This window comes from Myotis daubentonii, chromosome 3 (assembly GCF_963259705.1).
Source record: "Myotis daubentonii chromosome 3, mMyoDau2.1, whole genome shotgun sequence".
Classification (NCBI taxonomy): domain Eukaryota; kingdom Metazoa; phylum Chordata; class Mammalia; order Chiroptera; family Vespertilionidae; genus Myotis; species Myotis daubentonii.
In genome coordinates this window covers 8,455,053-8,476,081 of record NC_081842.1, presented here as the reverse complement: position 1 = coordinate 8,476,081, position 21,029 = coordinate 8,455,053, and the positions used below count along the sequence as shown (strand labels likewise).

Below are 21,029 nucleotides of genomic sequence, written 5' to 3'. Positions count from 1 at the left end.
TTGCGTGCTCATGGACAGACGGGCAGACAGGCAGCACATGCTGCGGGCACAGGCCCAGGTCCCACTGTGTGCTCACTGACAGACGGGCAGACAGGCAGCACATGCTGTGGGCACAGGCCCAGGTCCCACTGTGTGCTCACTGACAGACGGGCAGACAGGCAGCACATGCTGTAGGCACAGGCCCGGGTCCCACGGCACTCAGGGCAGAGCTGGGATCTGAGATCCAGGCAGCTGCTTTCTACATTTTTTCTCTGAGGACCAGCTCAGTTTCCAGGATCTAAAACCCATGTCCACCCCAAGTGGATGAGCCGTCAAAGCAGGCAGGGTGGTGGGCAGTGACAGGGTACCAGGGGTCCTGGACTGGCTGTGGGGCCGCACAGCACTGACTCCCTTTGCTGCCACAGAGCTGCACTCTGACCCGGCCTCGATGGTAACTCCTATGTTATGTGTATGTCACAGTTAACCATCCTTGTGCCCCTGAAAACCTCTAGACTTGGGGAGCAGTCTTCACACATGCACGTCCTGGGCTGTGCTGAGCCAGGTTTGCACAAGGGACCCATGAGGCTGTCAAGGGGGCTTTGGGCTCTGCCTCCTTCAGAGTCCCACGCGGAGTGAGCTCTGTGCGGTCAAAGACACACCCACCCTTTAACCCGAGGTGGTCAGCAACCTCACCATCAGCCTCTGCATTGACTTACAAACCTCCCAAAGGCAGGCCCCCAGGTTCCAGTGTGCTCACGGACAGAGGGGCAGCCAGGGCCGTGTGGCTCAGTTGGTTGGGCGCCGTCCCATGCACCAAGAGGCTGAGGGTTCAATTCCTGGTCACAGCACATGCCCAGGTCGCAGGCTTGATCCCCAGTCGAGGGCATGCAGGAGGCAGCCATCAAAGTTTCACTTTCACTCCTCTCTCTCTCTCTCTCTCTCTCACTCTCTCTCTCACTCTCACACACACACAAAGATGGTTTCATAGGCTGAACTGTGTCCCCCCAAAGCCGATATGTTGAAGCCCTGACCCCAGGACTTCAAACTGTGACTGTGTTTGGAGATGGGTCTTTGAAGAGGCGATTAAGGTGAAATGAGGTCATCACGGTGAGACCTGACCCAATCTTTCTGTGACCTTCTGAGAAGAGACCAGGACAGACACACAGAGGCACAGGCATATGAGGACACAGGGAGAAGACGGCTATTTGCAAACCAAGGAGAGGCCTCAGGAGAAAACAGCCCTGCTCGCACCTGGATCTCGACTTCCAGCCTCCAGGACTGTGAGAAAATGAGTCTGTTGTTTAAGCCGCCGGGTCGGTGGTGCCATCATGGTCCCCTGACACTAACACAGCTGGGTTCTGAGTTTCTCCCAAACCATCCTTTAACCCCAGGGAGCAAACCAGGTCTTCCCCAGGCTAGGAACGGCCCCCTCAGGGGTGAGTCCAGTGTCCCTGCAGGACCCAGAGTGGGGGGTGGGGCCGCAGGTCGAGTGCACAGAGCCCGTGATGAACGCAGACTTCCGGCGACATGTCTCATAGAACTTCCTGTTTCAGGTCAGATCAGAAGCTCCATGAGACACTAATGAAAACTATTTCAGTACTTCTGCTATTTGACCTTAGCCCAAACCAGGAAGTGCAGGGAAGCATGAAAACGAGACAGAAAATATTAAAGAGAACATTTAAAACTGATGGATTATGCAATTTTAAGACAACTCCATAAATTCCCCCCAAGGCGCCGTGGTCCTCCCTACGCTGCTCCCCCCGCAGGCACAGCCGTTCCTCTGGAGCCCAGAACTGAGGCCACACTCGGGACACACAGGATCCATGGGTGCTGGAGAGCAAAACAGAACAGCTGGGGTTGGTGGCTGGTGGGATTGCATCTCCACTGGGGGAAACAGCCAGAAGTTTCTTAGCCACAGGTCCCAGCTGGGTCAAGCATAGGGTGCCCCACTGTGCACACCCATAGCCCCACCACCCCTTGTTCTTGGTGGCAAACGCGTGAGGCTTGGCCTGCACCACTGAGGGGCTGCCAGGGGGTTCTGGAAGACCCTAAATGGGGCACAATCCAACACAAGGTGGGCGTTCTCCAAGGCCTGTGAGGACAGAGGTGGGTGTCTGTCAGGGTGGCCCTGACCATCTGTCCTCAGACAGCAGCCCAGCCTGAAGCCACAGCAGAGTAACTCCCAACACAGTGGACCCCTGATGGTCCGCCTAATCGTGGACTCACCCAGCAACGTGGCTCCCCGACCCAGTGGTCCCCTTTGCTCTCTCTCCTCCCAACCCTGAGTCCAAACCTGCTTGGGGCGGGGAGCGGGGGGAGAGGCGGGGAGACACACACATGGCCTAGCCAGGGGCCAGGGCTCTGTAGTGCAGGGCCAGCCACCCAGGGCAGGACAGGCCCAAGCCCCACCTGGCAGGATGCTCACCTGAAGTTACAGACCACCCGTCCATTTGTGGACTAGGAGTGGGGCTTTTCTGCACCACAGCCACCCATGTCACTTCCTTCCTTCCTACCACCTGCCTGGATGTGCAGGTATCTGGGAGACCCGCTGCCATCTGGCAGGGACCTCTGGGGTGTTCATGTCTCCTGTTCACGCTAAGCACTGAATCAATGCGTCTCCCACCGCAGGCCCTGAGCTGGGGGCTCGGATGGATATGAACAAGATGCGCCCCGCCCAGCCCCCGCTTGAGCACCCCGTCTGTGGAGGTCAGCCAGATGCTCAGTTCCTTGATGCAGGGCAGCCCACTGGACAGGCCCCTGGCTCAGCCTGGGGCAGGGAGTGTATCATTACCTCCTGCTGCATAACAAACTACCCCAAAACGTAATGGGTTAAAACAACCATCACTTCATTTGCTCACAGTTCTGAACCAGCAATTCGAGCCGTTCTCCCCAGGCCTTCACGCACCGCAGCCATTCAGCCACTGGTGTGGCCGTCAGCCCACTGTCAGAAAAGGAGTGTGCGGACACACAGGCTTGCCACCAGAGTGGCACTGTTGGGATGCCTGCTCCTGTCTCTAAGGAAGCACCAGGCTGTGAGCTCAGGACTGAAGGACACCACACAGACAGCACCTGTCCTCCATCCACCCACCAACACAGCCAGCCTGGCCCCTTCATACCCACCCACTCCTTTCTCACAAGGCCCGCTGGCTTCAGGAGAGCAGCAGACATGAGGGGGGAGCTTCCAAAGCCACATCCCTTTCCTGTGAAAGCGCAGCAGGAACAGTCTCGCAGCACTGCTGGGCGAAGGCCAGGGCCCCACTCATGAACGTCTGCCCTACTGTGTGCAGGGCACAGGGGCTGAATCATGTCCTCAATGCGGAGCACGCCAAAAACTAGAACTAGGCTTGTCATAGTCAAACTACAGAAAACCAAGATAAAATCTTGAAGGAAGCCACAGTCCGACTGGTGTGGCTCAATGGTTGCATGTCCACCTATGAACCAGGAGGTCACAGTTCAATTCCCTGTCAGGGCACATGCCCAGGTTGCGTGCTCGATCCCCTGTGGGGGAAGCGTGCAGAGACAGCCAACCAATGATTCTCTTTCATCGTTGATGCTTCTCCCTCTCTCTCCCTCTCTGAGATCAATAAAAATATATTTTTAAAAAAGTCACAGAATTAACCACCTGACCAAAGAGGAGCAAAGGTAAGAATTACATCTGACATCTCCTAGAAATCATGAAGCAAGAAGACAGGGAGTAAAATATTTGAAGTTGAGCCCTAACCGGTTTGGCTCAGTGGACAGGGCGTCGGCCTGCGGGATGAAAGGTCCCAGGTTCGATTCCGGTCAAGGGCATGCACTTTGGTTGCGGGCACATCCCCAGTAGGGGGTGTGCAAGAGGCAGCTGATCGATGTTTCTCTCTCATTGATGTTTCTAACTCTCTATCCCTCTCCCTTCCTCTCTGTAAAAAATCAATAAAATATATTTAAAAAGAAAGAAAGATTTGAAGTTGAGAAAAAGCCCACCAACACATAGAAGTCTATACCCTGAAAAATGATCATTCAAAAGTGAAGGAGAAAAACTATTTCAGACAAACAAAACCTGAGGGGTTTGTTGCCAGTAGACCCGCCTTGCAAGAAATGTTAACAGGCCGAAACCGGTTTGGCTCAGTGGATAGAGCATCGGCCTGCGGACTGAAGGGTCCCGGGTTTGATCCCAGTTAAGGGCATGTACCTGGGTTTCGGGCACATCCCCAGTGGGAGGTGTGCAGGAGGCCGCTGATCGATGTTTCTCTCTCATCGATGTTTCTAACTCTCTATCCCTCTCCCTTCCTCTCTGTAAAAAATCAATAAAATGTATTAAAAAAAAAAAAGAAAAAGAAATGTTAACAGAAGTTCTACAGAGAGAAGGGAAGGATATAGATCGGAAACTCGGGCCCACATAGAGGGAAGGATTGGAGGAGGGAAAAGTGAAGGAAAAACAAAGCACCTTTCTTATTCCTAATCTATACAGCAAACAGCAGTTTGTTAAAAATAATAACAGCAACAATGTAGTCAATGATTATTTTTCATAGAAGTGGAATGAATATAAGAGAGGGAGGGATCTGCAGTACTTTGTAATTAAATGTTATTGCCTGGCCAGCATGGCTCAGTGGTTGAGCCTTGACCTATGAACCATGAGGTCATGGTTCGATTCCAGGTCAGGGCACATGCCTGGGTTGTGGGTTCAATCCCCAGTGTGGGACGTGCAGGAGGCAGCCAATCAATGATTCTCTCTCATCACTGATGTTTCTATTTCTCTCTTCCTCTCCCTTCCTCTCTGATATAATTTTTAAAAAGTTACTAGCATTTGAAAGCAGTCTTAGATTAGTTATATATGTATTGCAAACTGTACACAATCACTAAAAAAAGTAAAAAAATATAACTGATATGCTATCGGAGAAGAGAAAATGGAACCATATAAAACGCTCAGTTAAAACCACAAAAAGCAGAGTGGAAGGCAAAAATAGGCAGAAAGACTGTGGGCAATGAATAGAAAATAGGAACAATATGGTAGACATTAACTGAACTGTGTCAATAATCACTTTGAATGTCACTGGTCTAAACATACCAATTAAAAGACACATTGTCAGGCCCAACTACATATTGTCTACAAGAAACCCACTTTAAATACAGGATGGGCAGAAGCAGGTTTACAGTTGTTGGCACGGAAAAATAATACAATAATTAATAAATAATAACATAAGAATAAATTCTGCCCTGGCAGGTGGCTCAGTTGGTTAGAGCATCTTCCCATTCACCAAAAGATTTTGGATTTGATCCCCAGTAGGGGCCTTTATGGGAGGCAACCAATCAATGTATTTCTCTCTAAAAATCAATAAGAACATATCCTTGGGTGACAAGAAGAAAAAAAGAGAAGCATCTGTGTTTCCCATACTCACAATTGTGAACCTACTTTTGCCCTGTCCTGTACACAGATACATTTAGGTTACAAGTACGCAGATAGACAAGGAAATACACTGATTAAAAGAAAGTGGAAACAGCAATGTTAATTTTAGACATGGCGACCCAGAACAGAGGTATCAGGGATAAAGAGGGGCCTTACATAATGATAAGGGGCCAATTCTCTGTTCAAACCTGTAGAGAATCTTTATGAGATTATTTGAGCCAAACTGACAATTGCTGGGAAGCAAAATTTTAATGGATTGAGAAAATGTTCTGGAGAATGGCAGTTCTGCACCTTATTTTATACATCAGAGTCAAAGGGGTTCCCTAAGGAGAGTTAGGGGGAAATCTCTCAGATTGGGTAAAAAGTAAAATAGACACATCCTTCTTTTACACTGCCGGTATGGGATAGTTAACAGCACATAGCGATGGTATGCGGGAGAACGAGGTAACAATGAGGGGTCCTGTGGTCTTATGTTCTGGGGGGAGGCTGTGCCCTGAAGGGTCTGGAGAAAGGGGACTGCTCTGACACTCCACAGGTGTGCTCCTGTAGATGTGACACAAGGTGAAACAGTGACGGGAAGGCTGACCTTTGTCAAGGAAGATACCGGCCTAGGACATGAACATCCGCCATGACTCACTCTTAGTTAGAAAGTTTCCATTTCAGACCACCTGTGCGGTTACTGTAGGTCGCTGAGTTTGTAAGGCCACCATGCTGGCCACCCAAGAGCTTGTCAGGTTTAGTATATGGCCCTTTTTTTGTCCACATCTCCAAAAAGACATAACAAATCCTAACACACATGCACCTCCAGAGAGGGACAAACTACATGGGGCAAAAAGTGATAGAATTGCAAGGAGAAAACCCACTATTATCGTTCGAGACTGACACCTCTGATTCAGAAACGGACAGACCCAGCGGACGGAAAAGCAGTGTGGAGACAGCTGAACTCAACGACACCAGCAGCAGCTGGGTTTAACTGACCTCTAAGGACCACTTTATAGACGACAGCAGGACATGCATTCTTCTCAGGCTCACAGGGGACATTCATCAAGAGAGGCCACATTCTAGCCCCAGCCGGTTTGGCTCAGTGCATAGAGCTTCGGCCTGTGGACCAAGGATCCCAGGTTCGATTCCAGTCAAGGGCACGTGCTGTGGTTGCAGGCTCCTCCCTGACGGGGCCTTGGTTGGGGCATGTGGAGGCAACCAATCGATGTGTTTCTCTCACATCGAGGTTTCTCTCTGTCATTCCCTCTCTCTAAAAATCAATGGAAAAATACACTCAGGTGAGGATTAACAAACAAACAAACAAACAAAAAAGAGGCCACATTCTGGGTTAAGGACACACCTTAACACATTCAAGAGAACAGAAATCATTTAACATCTGCTCTCAGACCACAGTGGAATTAAACTAGAAGTCAGTATCAGAAAGAAAACGGAAAATCCCTAAGCACTTGTAGATTAAATGACATACTTCTAAAGAACACATGTATCAAACAAGAAATGTCAAGAGAAATTTTAAAATATTTTGAACTAAATAAAAATGAAAATACAGCAATCAAAGTTTGTGAGATGCAGCAAAAGGAGTGCTTAGAAAGAAATTTATAGCATTAAATGCATGTATTAGGAAAGAAAAACGACCTAAAATCAATAATCTAAGCTTGTACTTCAGGAAACTTTAAGAGAAAATTATAAGTTCTAAGGAAGCAGAAGAAAAGAAATAAAAATTAGAGCAGAAGTAATGAAACTGAACACAAGAAATAGAGAAAAATCAATGAGACCAATAGCTGGTTCTTCTTTGAAAAGATCAGTAATATTGATAAGCCTCTGGCCAGTCTAAGAAAAAAAACCAGTGAAGACACAAATTACTAATATCAGAAATGAAAGAGGAAACCTTATTACAGATCCCATAGACATTAGAAAGATAGTAAGACATACTCTGACCAACTTTACGCCCACAGGTTAACCTGGATGAAATGGACCAATTAATTCCTGGAAAGACAACATTTGCCAAAATACACAAGGTACAGATGGTCTGAATTGGCCTATATATGAAATAGAAATTGAAGCAATAATTAGATAATTTTCCCAAACAGAAGGCATCAGACCCAGACGGGTTCAGAGGTGAATTTTGCCAAGCTTTAACACTAGAAAGACTGAAATTTAGTATATACCTATATTGCCCAAAAGCAGTCAAAATGACTGCATTGTGAAAGAATAATATCGGAGCACTCTTCACTTATGTTCCTTAGCTTTTCCAATAACTCACTTCTATTCGACATTTCTTTCATGAATTTAGGGCGCAAAAGAAATAAAATAAACAACTTATTAGAACAAGTATCACTGCATAAAGATTCGAATAACAAGTACTAGTTTAGCTTATTGAGCAACTGCAACTTATCAAGTATCGACAATTTATCATGTACTTGTATGTTATTATGTGACGGTAATCGAAAAAAAATGAAAACTGTTATTTCAGTACAGAGCCGAACTGGTCATATAAGAAATTTACTCAATTCAATAATAAGAGTCATTTGATTATTTAAAATTTCCCAAGCAGTCAAAATGACTGCTTTTGGGCAATATAGGTATAACACACATATATATATACCGGAAATGAAGGAGGGGGAGATAACTACAATTATTAATAAATGCATTTATATGTTGTACAAGAAGTCACAAAATTCTAAGACATTGTGTCCTTATATACATAATTGTTTTTCTAATTGAAATTAAAAAGCAGTCAAAATGACTTCCTTGGGCAATCTAGTGTTAAGGAAGGCATTATACCCATTTTCTACAATCCAATTCAGAGGGAAGAAGCTGAGAGAATACTCCCCATCTCATCCCATGAGGTCAGCATCACCTTGGTACCAAACTAAAGGCACTACAAGAAAACTGCAGACCAGTATCCCTCATAAACAAAGATGCAAAATCCTCAACAAAATATTAGCAAGTCAAAGCCACAATGTTTAAAAAGAATTAAATACCACAACCAAGTGATTTATTCCAGCCATGCAAGGCTGGTTCAACATCTGAAAATCAACTATGTCATCCATCACGTCAACAGACTAAACAAGGAAAATCACAAGTTCCCATCAATAGACACAGAAAAAACATTTGACAAATTTTAACACCAATCTATGATAATTTAAGAACCCCCTCTTGGGAACTTAGAAATAGAGGAAAACTTCAACTCAACAAAGAAAATCTATAATTAACCTACAGCTAACATCACACTTGAGAAATTCAAAAGCTTTCTTAAGATGCTCTGCCCCTGGCAGGGGCGGCAGGGGAGACTCAGGGAGGCCACCCACCCAGGCTGTCAAGCAGGGAGCCTGCAGCCAGACCCCAGGAAAGTCCTGTGGTGCCCCTGGTGGCAGGGCCTGACTCGGCACACACAGCACACCACTCATGGCCCTACTGCCCCACGCCATGCTGTCCTTGACCTTGCTGGTGCTCCCACTGAGCCTCTGCACCGGCCACTCCTGTCTGGAACGTTCTTCACACATAGCCACCCGCTCACTCCACTTCATCCTCAGAGGTGCCTTGTCCCCTCCTGTCCCTGACCACCCGGGCCCCACTGGCCCTCCTTCCCAGTGCGTCCAGGCGTCCTCCACGGTCTCTTGGCTCCATGGCTCATCTGCCTATGTACCAGTCGTGCCCCCAGCCTGGAAAATCACAAGCTCTGTGAGTGCTGGGGTCACGTCTGCCCATTTCCTCTGGCTCTGGGCATCAGTAGGCACTCAATCGTCCAACAAATAACTGACAACTCGGGTTTGGACTGCTGGGGCCTCTTCAACATTTCAGATTTGAGCAGCAGTCTTTGCCTGACCCAAGTCCCAGCTTAGCCTTATGACGGGACAGTCAGGAACCCACTGCCCAGGCCTCTGCTCGGGTTATGTGGGCAGATGCAAGTGGGACGGGCGCGTGACGTGGAGCCACGTGTGTTGGCGGGGGCCCTATTGCCCCAGCACAGGGGGGTCTCAGGAAGGGCAGGGAAGTGCCATCTGACCCGGGCGATTAGCACCTCATGGAAAAGCCATGGGATGCACAGTAGCCAAGTACACAAGGGAAGTGCCTGAGGACTGAGGGACACACGATTGCTTTCTGGGGTTTCCTTGTAAGTTCTCCCTTCCCTTTTGGTCACCTGCCCTTTGGCCAGGTCACCACAGGTGAAGCAGAAGTGAGAGGAGGTGAAACCCGGCCAGCCTGTTGTTCCCCGAGCGCAGGCTCCATTTCTCGGGTACCCTGTCCACAACACCTCTGATTGCCAAGCCCTGGGGGTGAGCCTGGAGTGGGTAGAGGTAGGGGGGTGGTGCTGCCCCCGCCCAGGGCTCCGTTCCAAGGGCCCATCCCCTGGCATTTCCAGAAGAGACAAACCACACTGAAGAGCAAATGGAGTCACAAACTTTGATTCTAGATGAACCACTGATCTGAATGAAGGTGAAACAACAGGTAACAGACGACAACACAGGAAAATGCCGTCATGATGAGGGGCGGAGAGGAATAACAGAGAAACACAAGTGTGAAGGGTGATCAATGGGCCACATAAAAATGAGGACTGCCCTAGCCGTTTGGCTCAGTGGGTAGAGTGTCAGCCTGTGGACTGAAGAGTCCCAGGTTCGATTCCAGTCAGGGGCACGTGCCTAGGTTGTGGGCTCGATCCCCAGTAGGGGGCATGCAGGAGGCAGCCAATCAATGATTCTCTCTCATCATTGATGTTTCTATCTCTTTCCCTCTTCCTTCCTCTCTGAAACCAATAAAAAGGTATTTTAAAAAATATATTTTATTGATTTTTTACAGAGAAGGGAAAGGGATAGAGAGTTAGAAACATCGATCAGCTGCCTCCTGCACACTCCCTACTGGGTATGTGCCCACACCCAAGGTACATGCCCTTGACCGGAGTCGACGCCCTGGGGCCCTTGAGTCCGCAGGCCGACGCTCTATCCACTGAGCCAAACCAGTTAGGGCAATAAAAAAATATTTTAAAAACATGAGGAATATCTGCTCACCAAGACACCCTTGAGAATGAAGACAGTGGGGAAACAATATGGGTGACCCACTTAACTGACAAAGGCCTTGTAGGCGGAACACATACGTAACCCCAATGACAAGACAGACAACCCCCGGAGCCGGACAGGTCCTTCACAAAAGAGGATTGCCAAAAGGCTGAAAAATACATAAAAAGTCATCAGCCTCAGTGGACATCAGGGAGACACCACCCACCCACCAGGGTGCTGGAATGAGAAAGATGGCCAACCGCACCAGCAGGCAGGAGAGCGGGACACGCGTGCTGGTGGCACACAGCATGGATACGCAGGAGCACTGCCCCACAGCCTGGCAGCCGCCCGTGACAGTGCAGGGAACACGATGAGATGATGGTGGAGGTGCGGGACGTGAGCAACACCCCAGTGGAGACATCCATTTGGAGATTCTCCCACAGGGGAAGCCACACGGCCAAGACTCCCGTGCTCGAGCCGAGACGCACCGGCACCTGCGGGCTCAGGTCTGGGGCTGAGGTCTCTGGGTCCAAGTGGAGGTTCCTGAGTGCATCACTGTGAGAACTCGCCGAGGCGCACGCTTGGGACCTGCGCATTCTGCCATATGCGCGTGCATGCACACACATGAGCAGTGCTTCAATCAACAACCTTCTTAGGGAGAAGACTTCAACCTGTTACCTGCCCTCCAGCGAGGTTCCCTTTAGCAGCACAAGCAAGGACAGGCCTGGCCCTATGGCTGGTGCTGGCAGGTGCACCAAGGGGGCTCTTGCCCACAGGCCCAGCTTCAGTGGGAGAAACGCTGGCCGCCAAACAATGGGGTTCCCGTGGAGAAAGGGCTGGAATGTCAGGGGCTGAGAAAGACGCAGGTGAGCCAGAGGGCCTGGGCGAGCGTGGTGCCAGGAATCACACCCCAGAAAACCAGCAGAGGGGCGTCCATCACCTCACCCTCCCTGGCAGGGGTCGGGGAGGGGCGGAGTGGCAGGCCCTGCCTCTGCACCCGTTCCCAGGCCGCCTCCGACACAGTGCAGTGCGAACTGGACCAAACGAAACAATCCAGCTGCTTCCACCCAAGAACTTTCTCAAAACCAAACAAAGCACAAACACGGTGGCGTCCGTGTGTCCAGAGTGCCCCCAAGGGGCACAGAGGACAGACCAAAAGGGGAAAGGCGCTCCACACTTGGGTGGTCACCCCGAAAGCCCTCTCCCCATCACAGAAACCACACTCGCAAGAGGAACACAACAGAATGTACTGTGCCGTCTGGATACATCTGTGTCAGCTGCTGCTCGTGCCTGGGACCACCTGACAGCCACTACCCAGCAGGCCCACCACCCAGGCTGAGGATTGCAATTTCTTCCTGAAATTTAAGAGAACTGAGACTAATTAAGAAACCTCATTTATATTCCTCATTTGCCCATTTCAGAAGACCTGACACGTGGCTGCCTGCTACAGAAATCCCAATAACATTTTAATGAGTCCATGTTTACTCCAGATTAGAGAATCTTTAATTGTTAATAACCAGGTTTCAGGTTTTCTGATTATTACATTTATAAACTTAAAACTATTTTCCCTTCCAAACACTAAGTATTCTGAAGCTAGGCAAACCTGAGGTTAGACAATACCTCTACCTGACTGGCTTCGTGAGAAAGCTGACTGTCATTCTGGGAGGCACTAGGCGTCCAGTTGCTACTCCTACAGGCGGGGACTCGGGCCGCCTCTCCAGGGCGTGGGCTCCTCTCTTGGAAGGAAGGTGAGCTGAGCAGAGCTGACGACGACTCTCACCCCAATTATCCGACCCCGTGTGTCACATTCCAAGCTGGACAGGACAACAGGCCGCCAGCTCCGCCTGGTGGAAGAGGCGAAGCCAGAGCCGGCGGCTCACTTCCTGGCAAGCTCCAGCACCTTCGTCACCATGGCCCCGATCCCGTCGTGGATGTGGTGGAGCGCCGTCTCACACATGAAGGCCGGGGTCGTGACCACCTTGTTTTTCTGGTCCACGTGAGCTTCGTGCACAGAAGTTAGGGAAACACTACCCAGTAAGGATGAGGGGAAGTTTTAGGCGCAAAGCTGCCCTCAGAACAAGCGTCCCGTCCTTCCCAAGGTGACTGGGGTGTGGGGGGACATTGTTCCCGGAGGAATCTGCTGGCAGGGCCACTTCTGCACAATCTGTGCGGCTGAACTACACGAGAACGTGACCAGCACGCTCCCAAGAGGAAGAAAGCAGCTTGCACCTCAGCGGACCGTGTCGGCCTCATGAAGCTGAACAGCAGAGTGCGCCTTGGTACCCACAACCCTGAAGGCAGCAGCAGCACCTCCGCTTTTCAGATCAAGAAGACTAAGAGAGCTCACCTGCGTGCCAGCAACAGCAGAGCAGAGGCCAATTCCACCTGGGACCCACCTCCCCACCCAGCTCACGCAGACCCTGGAGGTGACAGTACTGGCCTCACCCCATCTGCCCTGGACTACACAGAACCCCAGGCCAGCAAGGCTCCTTCCGACCGGCCACGGGTCTGCTGGCTGCTCTGCGCCGGGGGATGGGGGCGGGGGGGGAAGGGGGGAGGGGGACACACCTGAAACTCACTGCTCATAAAGACACTAAGGATGAAGCCACCTTCAGCACAGGCAGGCGCCTAGAAGTGACGTGGTCATCTCCAGGACATCCTCCAGGTCCAGGTCCAGACCCGGGGCGGGACCCGCCTTTGCCCGAGGCTCTCTACGCCCACGGTGCTCTGCGCAGTTTCTGGCTGGAGACATCGCTTGCCCAGCCACAGAAGAGGGAGACCCCTCGCCACACGGGTCCCCAGCTGCTGGAAAGGATATGGTCACTCCCTTCACACAGTGCTTGGCACCCATGGCTTTGATGGCTTCCGCGGTCCCGGCATACGGCCACTTGCCGCCTTCCTCCTGCTCGTGGCCCACGGTGACCTCGACGCCAGGGAGCACTTTGGCCGCGAGGACAGGAGCGATGCAGCACAAGCTGAAAGGCGGAGAGACAGGGTCAGGAAGGCGGAGCCTCTGCAGCTGAGGGGAGACGTGCAGCGTGGATGGCATCAGCCTGCTCACAGGTCCAGTCTAGGAGGTGGGCAGGAGGCACATGCACAGACCGCCCCCAGGCTCGCACCCTAGGCTGGCACTGGTGGTGCTGCAGGGCTCCAGGACGGCTGCTGTTGGCGGGGACTGTCCTCAGCAGCCTCTGTCTCTCACTGGGATGAAGGGGTCTAACATAAGCTGCTCTTTTTAGGCTCGCCAGTAACACGGTAGCAAGCAGCACCCATGGGAGCCAGGAGCGGCCTCAAGTTTGCATCCCGCGAATTTGTTCGTAGTGTGTGCACTGTGCTCCTGCCAAGCCGTCTCCCAGTGACCGGCTCCAAAGACGGGAGATGCTCGCGCTCCGGCCCACTGACGCGGACAAACCATGCAGCAGGAGTGAGAAGTAGCCACTGGGACACTTGTGGACACGAAAGTCTGATGAAATCAGGTCTTATAACAGGGTCGCCATCACACGTTTCTGAGCCCCTCCTGGTCGCAGGTATGGCCAGCCTCACCTGTCCGTCAAGACCAAGGACCAGGGGCTGTGACATGAGCCATGGTTGTGCCGATGAGTTTGGGGGTGCAGAGAAGGAGACCCTAGTGTGCGGCCGGCCTGATCCAGGCTCCACGAGGAAGAGGGGCAGTTGAGGATGACATGGTGGCAGGAACGGTGCACACAGCATCAGTGAGAGTGGAAGACAAGGGCTAACTAGCTGAGCAAGGACAGGAGGGCAGATGGCGGCCAGGCAAGGGGCAGGGGTGCTGGGAAAGGATGGTGGTCAGGGAAGGACTGACGGGGGAACATTCTGGAACCTGACAATCACCCCTTCTCCTTCCTGTTAAGTCATCAGGAGAAACTAATGTAACCACAAGACTACAGAATTTTCAGAGCTGGAAGGCACCTGTGAAATCCCTCAGATAAAACGAGGAAACGGGCCAAGTTTTCAAGACCATGCAGCTCAGAGTGGCAGCTCCCAGTTACGAGCCCCAGGCCCTGGCCCAGGCCCCCTGCCCGTCACCAGAGGCCCTCCTGCCCCCAGGCCTGCTCCTGGGCCAGCAGAACCTACCCGATGGGCTTCCCCGCCTTGTGGAAGTCCTTCAGGACGCGCTCCACGTCTTTGTTGACTTTGCAGTCTTTCCCGTCCACGGCGAATGTGCTCCTACAGTGAGAACAGGTTGCCTTACATCTCAGAGCCCCTGGCTATTTGCCACACTGAGATCATCCATGGATTCCTCAGCAATGGAAATGATTAGCCTGTGGGTGTGCACATGTACACACGTGACTTCTCATTATCACTGTATATTTTTCTGTTTGTTTTGTTTTTAAAGAGAAAACAGTATGGAAAGCGGGAGGAGGGAAGTGGGGCAGCAGAGGTGAGGTGGGAAAAGCAGGCTCAGAGCTAGCTGAAGCCTCGGACTGCGAGCCACACCACCTGGTCCTCGGAGGTCTGCACTGGCCTAAAGGCAGTGACAGGTGCTCCACCTGACTAGCAAGGGAAAGGAATGCAAATTAAACAAGACACCGTCTTTTTCTGCAGAGCAGGAGTGGCTCAGGGTCTGCAATAGGCTGCCCTCCCAGGTGGTGGGTATGCCCTGCCTATGCCATCTCTATGGCAGGCAACTGGGAGAGACCCGTCGAATTTCAAAGTGCACCCTCTTTGCCAAGAGCCACACGCTGGGCTTCCGTGTTCCGTCTGTGGGTCCCACTCCTCCATCCTACACACCTGCATGGCATTGGCACAAAGGATTGACGGGCGGTCACTCTCCTGACACGTCAAAATGCATCATTTAAAATATGCATGTCAACTGCACCGCCAAAACGCTATTAGAAGAAAAGAGGACTGGACATCACGAGCCCCTACCAAAGTCGGGTCATCCACCCAGTGGGATGTTTGCAGCTGTTAGACTATGAATGGACCAATAAGCCACACAGTTACGAGGCTACCATCTGGTTAGAATTTTAACACAACCACATATGTGAATATCTCGGGAAATACACACAAAAGCTAGTAACGGTGCCAGGAAGGGGGCCGGGGTCCCACCAGGAGGAACCGAGTGACTTCTGTCACCACTGAACTCGCCTGCTGCCATGTGCTGCACCCAAATGACCACAGCTGCCGCCGCGTGGGAAACCGCTGATGTAGGAGCGGGCCTTTCCTCTGGGAAGGCAGGAAAGCATGGGGCCAGCGGCCAGAAGTGTATGCTGGCCCAAGGTACCCCCCAGCCTGACCCTTTAACACCGAGACACAGGCACACCAAGAACCAGGTGCACCTCCTGTCTGAGCTCCTAAGCCAACCAGGTATGGTGTCAGCCGTGCTGGGGACACGCCCCAGGGGTGGTACTAACCGTCAGAGGGAAGGCCAGCGGTTTGTGAAGCCAGCTCATATTCCTGAGAAGGAAATCCTGGTCCTGTCGCAAGTGACAAGCCTTGCTGACCCAGACAGTTCTCTGCCATCTCCTACCAGGAAGCTCGGGAAGAGGGTGACATGGGGAAGCCGCTTGAATGGCTGGTTTTGGGGACAGGGAGTGGGTGTGGGGCAGGGACAGGGCTCCCTCCCGGCAGAAAAGCAGCCTTGTAGGGGCTGGATCTGGAGGCATCAGGAGTGGCCTTGAGCAGAGTCAGACTTTAGGGGACATACCACCTCTGCCCATCACTTCTGGGTACAGGACGCCCAGACGGACAGAGACAGCATGGGGGTCAACTGTCCCAGCAGGGTGATGGGGGATAATGAGCAAGGACCCTGGCTGAGGCTTGAAGCTTCCCCTGCCCCATCTCCCCTCTCGCTGACTCTGATGACAGGTGAGTACAGGTGAGGCAGTCAGCTCTAAAGATCAGCAAGATGTTCCAACAGGACTCTGGGACAGGCAGCTGGAAATGTGGGTCGGTAGGGGGAGGTTTGCAGTCCAAACATGATGGCAGCCAGGCAACATGTGAATGCAATTCATGGGGAGAATGGGAAGAGGCGGAGGCTCCATGAGGAGTACACAAAGGACCACTGGGCCCAGCGATCAGGCCAGACCCAACAGCACCCAGAAAAGTCACATAGGAGGGAGCACCTAGGTAGACACCTGCAAAAGGAGGTGTGAACGGCACGGCGAGGACCCAAAGGGGGTGGGCCTGGAAGGGCTGTGGGAGAGCAGCACCCACTCAGTCCAGGAGCTAAGGGGACGAGGAGAGAGCAACAAGAGGAAGTGGTGATTCCTGGAGCGCTACACGGGCAAGCGCCGTCAGCAGAGGGTGGGGAGCAAGGCAGCTGCAGAGCCCCAGGAATGACCTAGTCAGTGGAAAGGAATGCCTGGGCTGGCTGCCTGCGGTCAGTTAGGTGGTTTCATCACAGACCCTGGGCTTGGGAAGGAACGTTCTTCTAAGTGACACAGAAAAGTGCTCCATCCGGGGCTGATTTGCTGATCTGGTTTCCATCAAACGCAGAGTCAGGGTGTCACACACACTACACCGCGTGTTCACACAGCTGTGACGTGAACCCCCTGCCCACAACAGGAGACAGGTCCTGGGACAGAGGCCAGTGCAGACAATTTCCATGAAACTCAGAAACAAGGAAGGAGGGAAGAGAAAGAGGACCTGAAACCTCAAGGACGTCATAGTGACGGCCTCCCAGGCTCCCAGCCAGCTGCCGTGGCAAAGACCCAAGGGCTCCAGTCAGGACAGTCAGGTGACCGGAAAAAACAACAACACTTTTCTGAGCCCCACGGCCCACAGGAGCGTGGGCGCCTGCAGGAACAGACACACCTGCAGGAACAGACACACCTGCACAGACGTTAGGCCAGAGAAGTCACACCCACGACAGCGGCCAGGTGCCAGGAGGGCTCGGAAAGGAGCAGGTCGAGGAAAATTCAAGTCTTGCCAAAATGTGACCTGAGCCCATCCTGCATTGGTGCCGTCAGAGCAGCTACTTGCATCGTTTGGACCCGAGACCTCAGCAGTGGCTCATGTCGCCACCTGGTCCCCATCTACTGCTCCAGGCAAAAGGCACAAGGCCCCAAGCTCAAACACTCACAGGTTTTTGGCAGCTCCAAAGCCCCCAGGAAAGATGGCGGCATCATGGTTGGCTGCACTCAGCTGGGCCAGGTCAGTGATCTTGCCACGGGCGATCCTTGCCGACTCAGCCAGAACGTTCCTGGGAAAGAGCACAAAGAAGCCAAGAGAAGGTTCAGCGCAGACGGGAGAATGGCAGGTAGGAGCCCACAAGACAAGAGGCCGTGTTTTCTCAGCCCCGGGGAGCGTGCTCACACGTGAATGTCACGTCAGTCCGCAGAAAAGGCAGTAAAAGCTACAGGGACGTAGATGTCTGCTGGACCCTTCAGATCAGCACTTCCAGCCCACCCGGGCCATCTGGAGCCTCCTGCATCAGTCAGGGGCCCCCAGGAAGGCAGGCCCCAAGCGTCTGAAGCAGACAGCATCTATGTGGAACTGATAGGCAGGGCGGCGGTGGGGAAGTTAGGGGGCTCCTGCGCCGGGTGAGTGCAGCAACCACAGTGGGAGCCACTGCCACCCTAGGCCAGGGTCCTGGCCAGGACCCACCCGCAGCAGGCAGAGCTGCCGGTTCTTCCCCTGGCCCATCTCCCACTGTCTGACCCCAGCTGGAAGGTGTCGGGAACCACAGCCTCCAGGGGCCATTCCCGGGGTCCCGGCAGGACAGGAGGGGAGAAGATCTCAAGCACCCGGGGCCGCAGGAACAGAAACACTGCTGGGAGCTACTCAAAGACATGTGGGCCCAGGCAGGCGAGTGAGGCGGCAGACAAACTGAGGCGCACCCCTTGGGTCAGAACAAAGCATGGAGCGCACCCTGCTTTGGTGAGGAATGGAAGGTAGATACGGACGGTGACATTCCGGCTCGCTGCGTCAGTGCAGACCAGAGGACAAGAGCGTGAAGGAAGGGTGCTCGTTTGAACAGACTGGCCCTGACTGGGCTGAAAGCGCTATGCGTGCAGGTTCTCGGGGAGCTCACAGTCAAGGACGAGAGGGGGAGGACCCACACCTGGTCTCGCTCTCAGACGGCTGCCCCTTGGTGTGGTCAATCACGTGCATCTGAGGGACGTTAGGAGCGAAGATCTGGACCTCAGCCCCGCCACGGCTCAGGTGCACCAGCACCCTGCAAGGGAGGAAATGACACCAGGCTTTGAGACAGGCCCAACCCAGCTCCACCTGTCCACGTGTTTTTAAAGGCAGGCTTTTAGCCGAATGCCAGGTACAAATTCCTTGTGTCGTTAATATCCCGCTTGTTTTGCAAAAAGCTGTGGCTGGCTTGCCGAAGACCCAAACACCCACAATTTGAATCCACTGTCACTGAACCAGCCTGCACTGATGAGCCAGTCTCCATGTTCCCGTTACAGACCGAGGTGCAGGGGGCGGGGTGACCTGGCTGGTGTCACAGTCTGGGTGTTTGGGTTCCCAGGCTGCTGTGGGGTGTCGTCCTCCCATAGGCCAACTGATGTGGGTCTCAAAAGGCTGAGGGGGGTCTCGAGTGGGTAAGTTTAAGTCCAGATGTCTCCCAACTTTGCTGTCACGGAGGCGGGAGACACGGAGACATGCAGGTCTCCCAGAGGGCTGCTCTGTGCCAGGCAGGCGGTAACTCACCCATCAGTCCCGGACCCGGTGCTGTCACTGTGCCCCTTTGGGAGGACGCATGACCCAGCAGAGCCGGGACTGCCCTGGTACTCGCTCGGGCTCTGCTGCTCTTGCAACTTCCTGGACACGCCACATACAGCTCCTGGCACGTGCTGGGAGGTTTCAAGCTGTGCCCCACTCGTGCTTTCTCCACTCTAGTTCCCCCACCAGGAAACTCTCCTGGCCCTGTGCCACCCACCTCCACACACTCTAAATTTCACTCCTTCTCTAGCGCCAACACGGGCACACACAGGCAACCCGGGGAGGGGAGGGCTCTGAGGACACGCACAGCCAGCAGCCCCAGGCTCCTAACTCAGCAACAACTGACAGGTTTACAGGACCGACAGTCTACAGCCAGGAGTGCTGCGGTGATGGAAACCCGCTGACACGGGGGGGGGGGGGGGGGGGGGGGGGCGGGGGGAACAGCTCCAAAACTCAGGCACCTGATCCCAATGTTTGTAACACGTGGGCGTTCAAACCACTAGAGCAGTGGTTCTCAACCTTGGCTGCACATTAGAATCACCTGGGAATCTTTTTAAAATGCTTGGATTCCGAGGTGATTCTACTGTGCAGCCACGGTTGAGAACCACTGCCCCAGAAGGATGTCACAGGTGATCCTGAAGCAGCTCATGTTGTGTCTCGCATTTTGCACGTGTAATTTAGAACGTCCCCCCTGCGCCTCCCTGTGTCTTGTCAATCACTCCTGCCTTAACAAAGGGCAAAGGTTTCTCCGATGGATCCGGTCGGGAGAAGACAACCCCTCCCCAGGGCACTGTCCGGGGGGCTTACGCCGAGGCCTCGTGGAGCTCCGTGCCGTCGTAGACTCCGCACCCGGACAGCACCTGCGGGAGAGCGCGGGTCACGGGAGTCCACGCGGGGTGGCCCACGTGGGGGGGAGAGGGGAGGGAGAGGGTGTTTCGGGTCGGGGACGGGGCGGGGGGAGCCCGACCTCGGCGGCCCGCCCCACGTCCCCGCGGGCGCTCACTCACCAGCGCGACCCTGGCCCCCGGCCGCGGCGCGGAGCCGTGGAAGGCCGCGCGCGGGGCGGGCACTGGCCCAGTGAGCAGCAGCGGCCGCAGACCGGGCACCGGCGCGAACGTAGGGGCCGCCGCCGCCACCAGCCGGGGTGCCAACAGGGCCCTGACCGCCGCCATGGCCGCGCGGGGACAGCGGGGTCAGAGGGTCAGACCGCGGAGGAGACCCGCGCGGGAACCCGCTCAGTGGCGCCTGCGCAGTCGCGCTCTCCCCAGCCCGTCAGCGAGGGACGGCGGAAGGGGCCGCGCATGCGCAGCCAGAGTTTCGCCTTGGCAAGAGCGGCGGTGGGAGGGACTGCGCCTGCGCAGTCACCGGACAGTGCTGCGGCTCACCCCGAGGGAAGTGGGGCGTTTGTCCCTGGTCCCGCGTTGCTCGCGAGGCCGTCCGACCCTCGACCCTCGACCCCCGACCCCCGACCCTCGACCGTCTCATCCAGCCCCGCCCCGCGCCCCCAGCTCCGGCGGGTTCAGGCCGAGCCTGCGGTGTGTCCCGGGGCCACTGTGAAATATCCCGTGTCAGCTCACCCCTAAAAGCGATTCCTGAGCAGCGGAGATCAGCGTTCAGACGTGGGGCTCCAGGGTCATGCTGTTTGCGTCGGGGTCCGAATGCAGCCCCAGCCCGCGGCTCCTTCAGTTTGCCCCCACGTGGCCTTTCCCTATGAGCCCCCAGCACAGCCTGTGCTCGCACCCCCTGTAAACCGCAGGCCCCCCTGGAGGCGCCCCTCTCGCTAGGATAGCCCCAGGCCGTGGTGCTTCCTTTTATCCAGAGCCCGCGATGCTCAGCGTGCCATGGCCCTTGCACTAATCACTGCAAAATGGGGACATGCTCATTCTTCCGGGTACATAAAGCACACCGAGTTATGCAGGAGCCGGTTGGCATACAAACGCCTGGATAGATGCTTTATCCTTTCCCTTGATTTGAAGTTTCAAACACAGATTTTCAAAAGATTATTTGAGAGGTCGCAGGTGAGCAACAGG

The 21,029-nt window shown here is 53.7% G+C and overlaps 1 protein-coding gene across 4 annotated transcripts; it reads right to left on the bottom strand.

Annotated features, from left to right (window-relative positions):
• Positions 1-11,842: 11,842 nt before the first annotated feature.
• On the bottom strand, positions 11,843-20,289 carry GATD3 (glutamine amidotransferase class 1 domain containing 3). Of its 4 annotated transcripts, XM_059686596.1 has the most exons (7): positions 20,007-20,286; positions 19,807-19,859; positions 18,389-18,502; positions 17,408-17,527; positions 14,458-14,550; positions 13,181-13,337; positions 11,843-12,367 (listed from the first exon to the last, which is right to left on the bottom strand). In XM_059686596.1, exons 1-7 carry the CDS (start codon positions 20,169-20,171, stop codon positions 12,239-12,241), a joined length of 831 nt encoding a protein of 276 aa, XP_059542579.1. In that variant the 5' UTR covers positions 20,172-20,286; the 3' UTR covers positions 11,843-12,238. The 4 variants fall into 4 exon arrangements, with proteins under 4 accessions (XP_059542579.1, XP_059542580.1, XP_059542578.1 ...); XM_059686597.1 differs by lacking the exon at positions 14,458-14,550 and having other exon boundaries at positions 20,007-20,288; XM_059686594.1 differs by lacking the exon at positions 11,843-12,367 and having other exon boundaries at positions 12,954-13,337; positions 20,007-20,287.
• Positions 20,290-21,029: the final 740 nt, after the last annotated feature.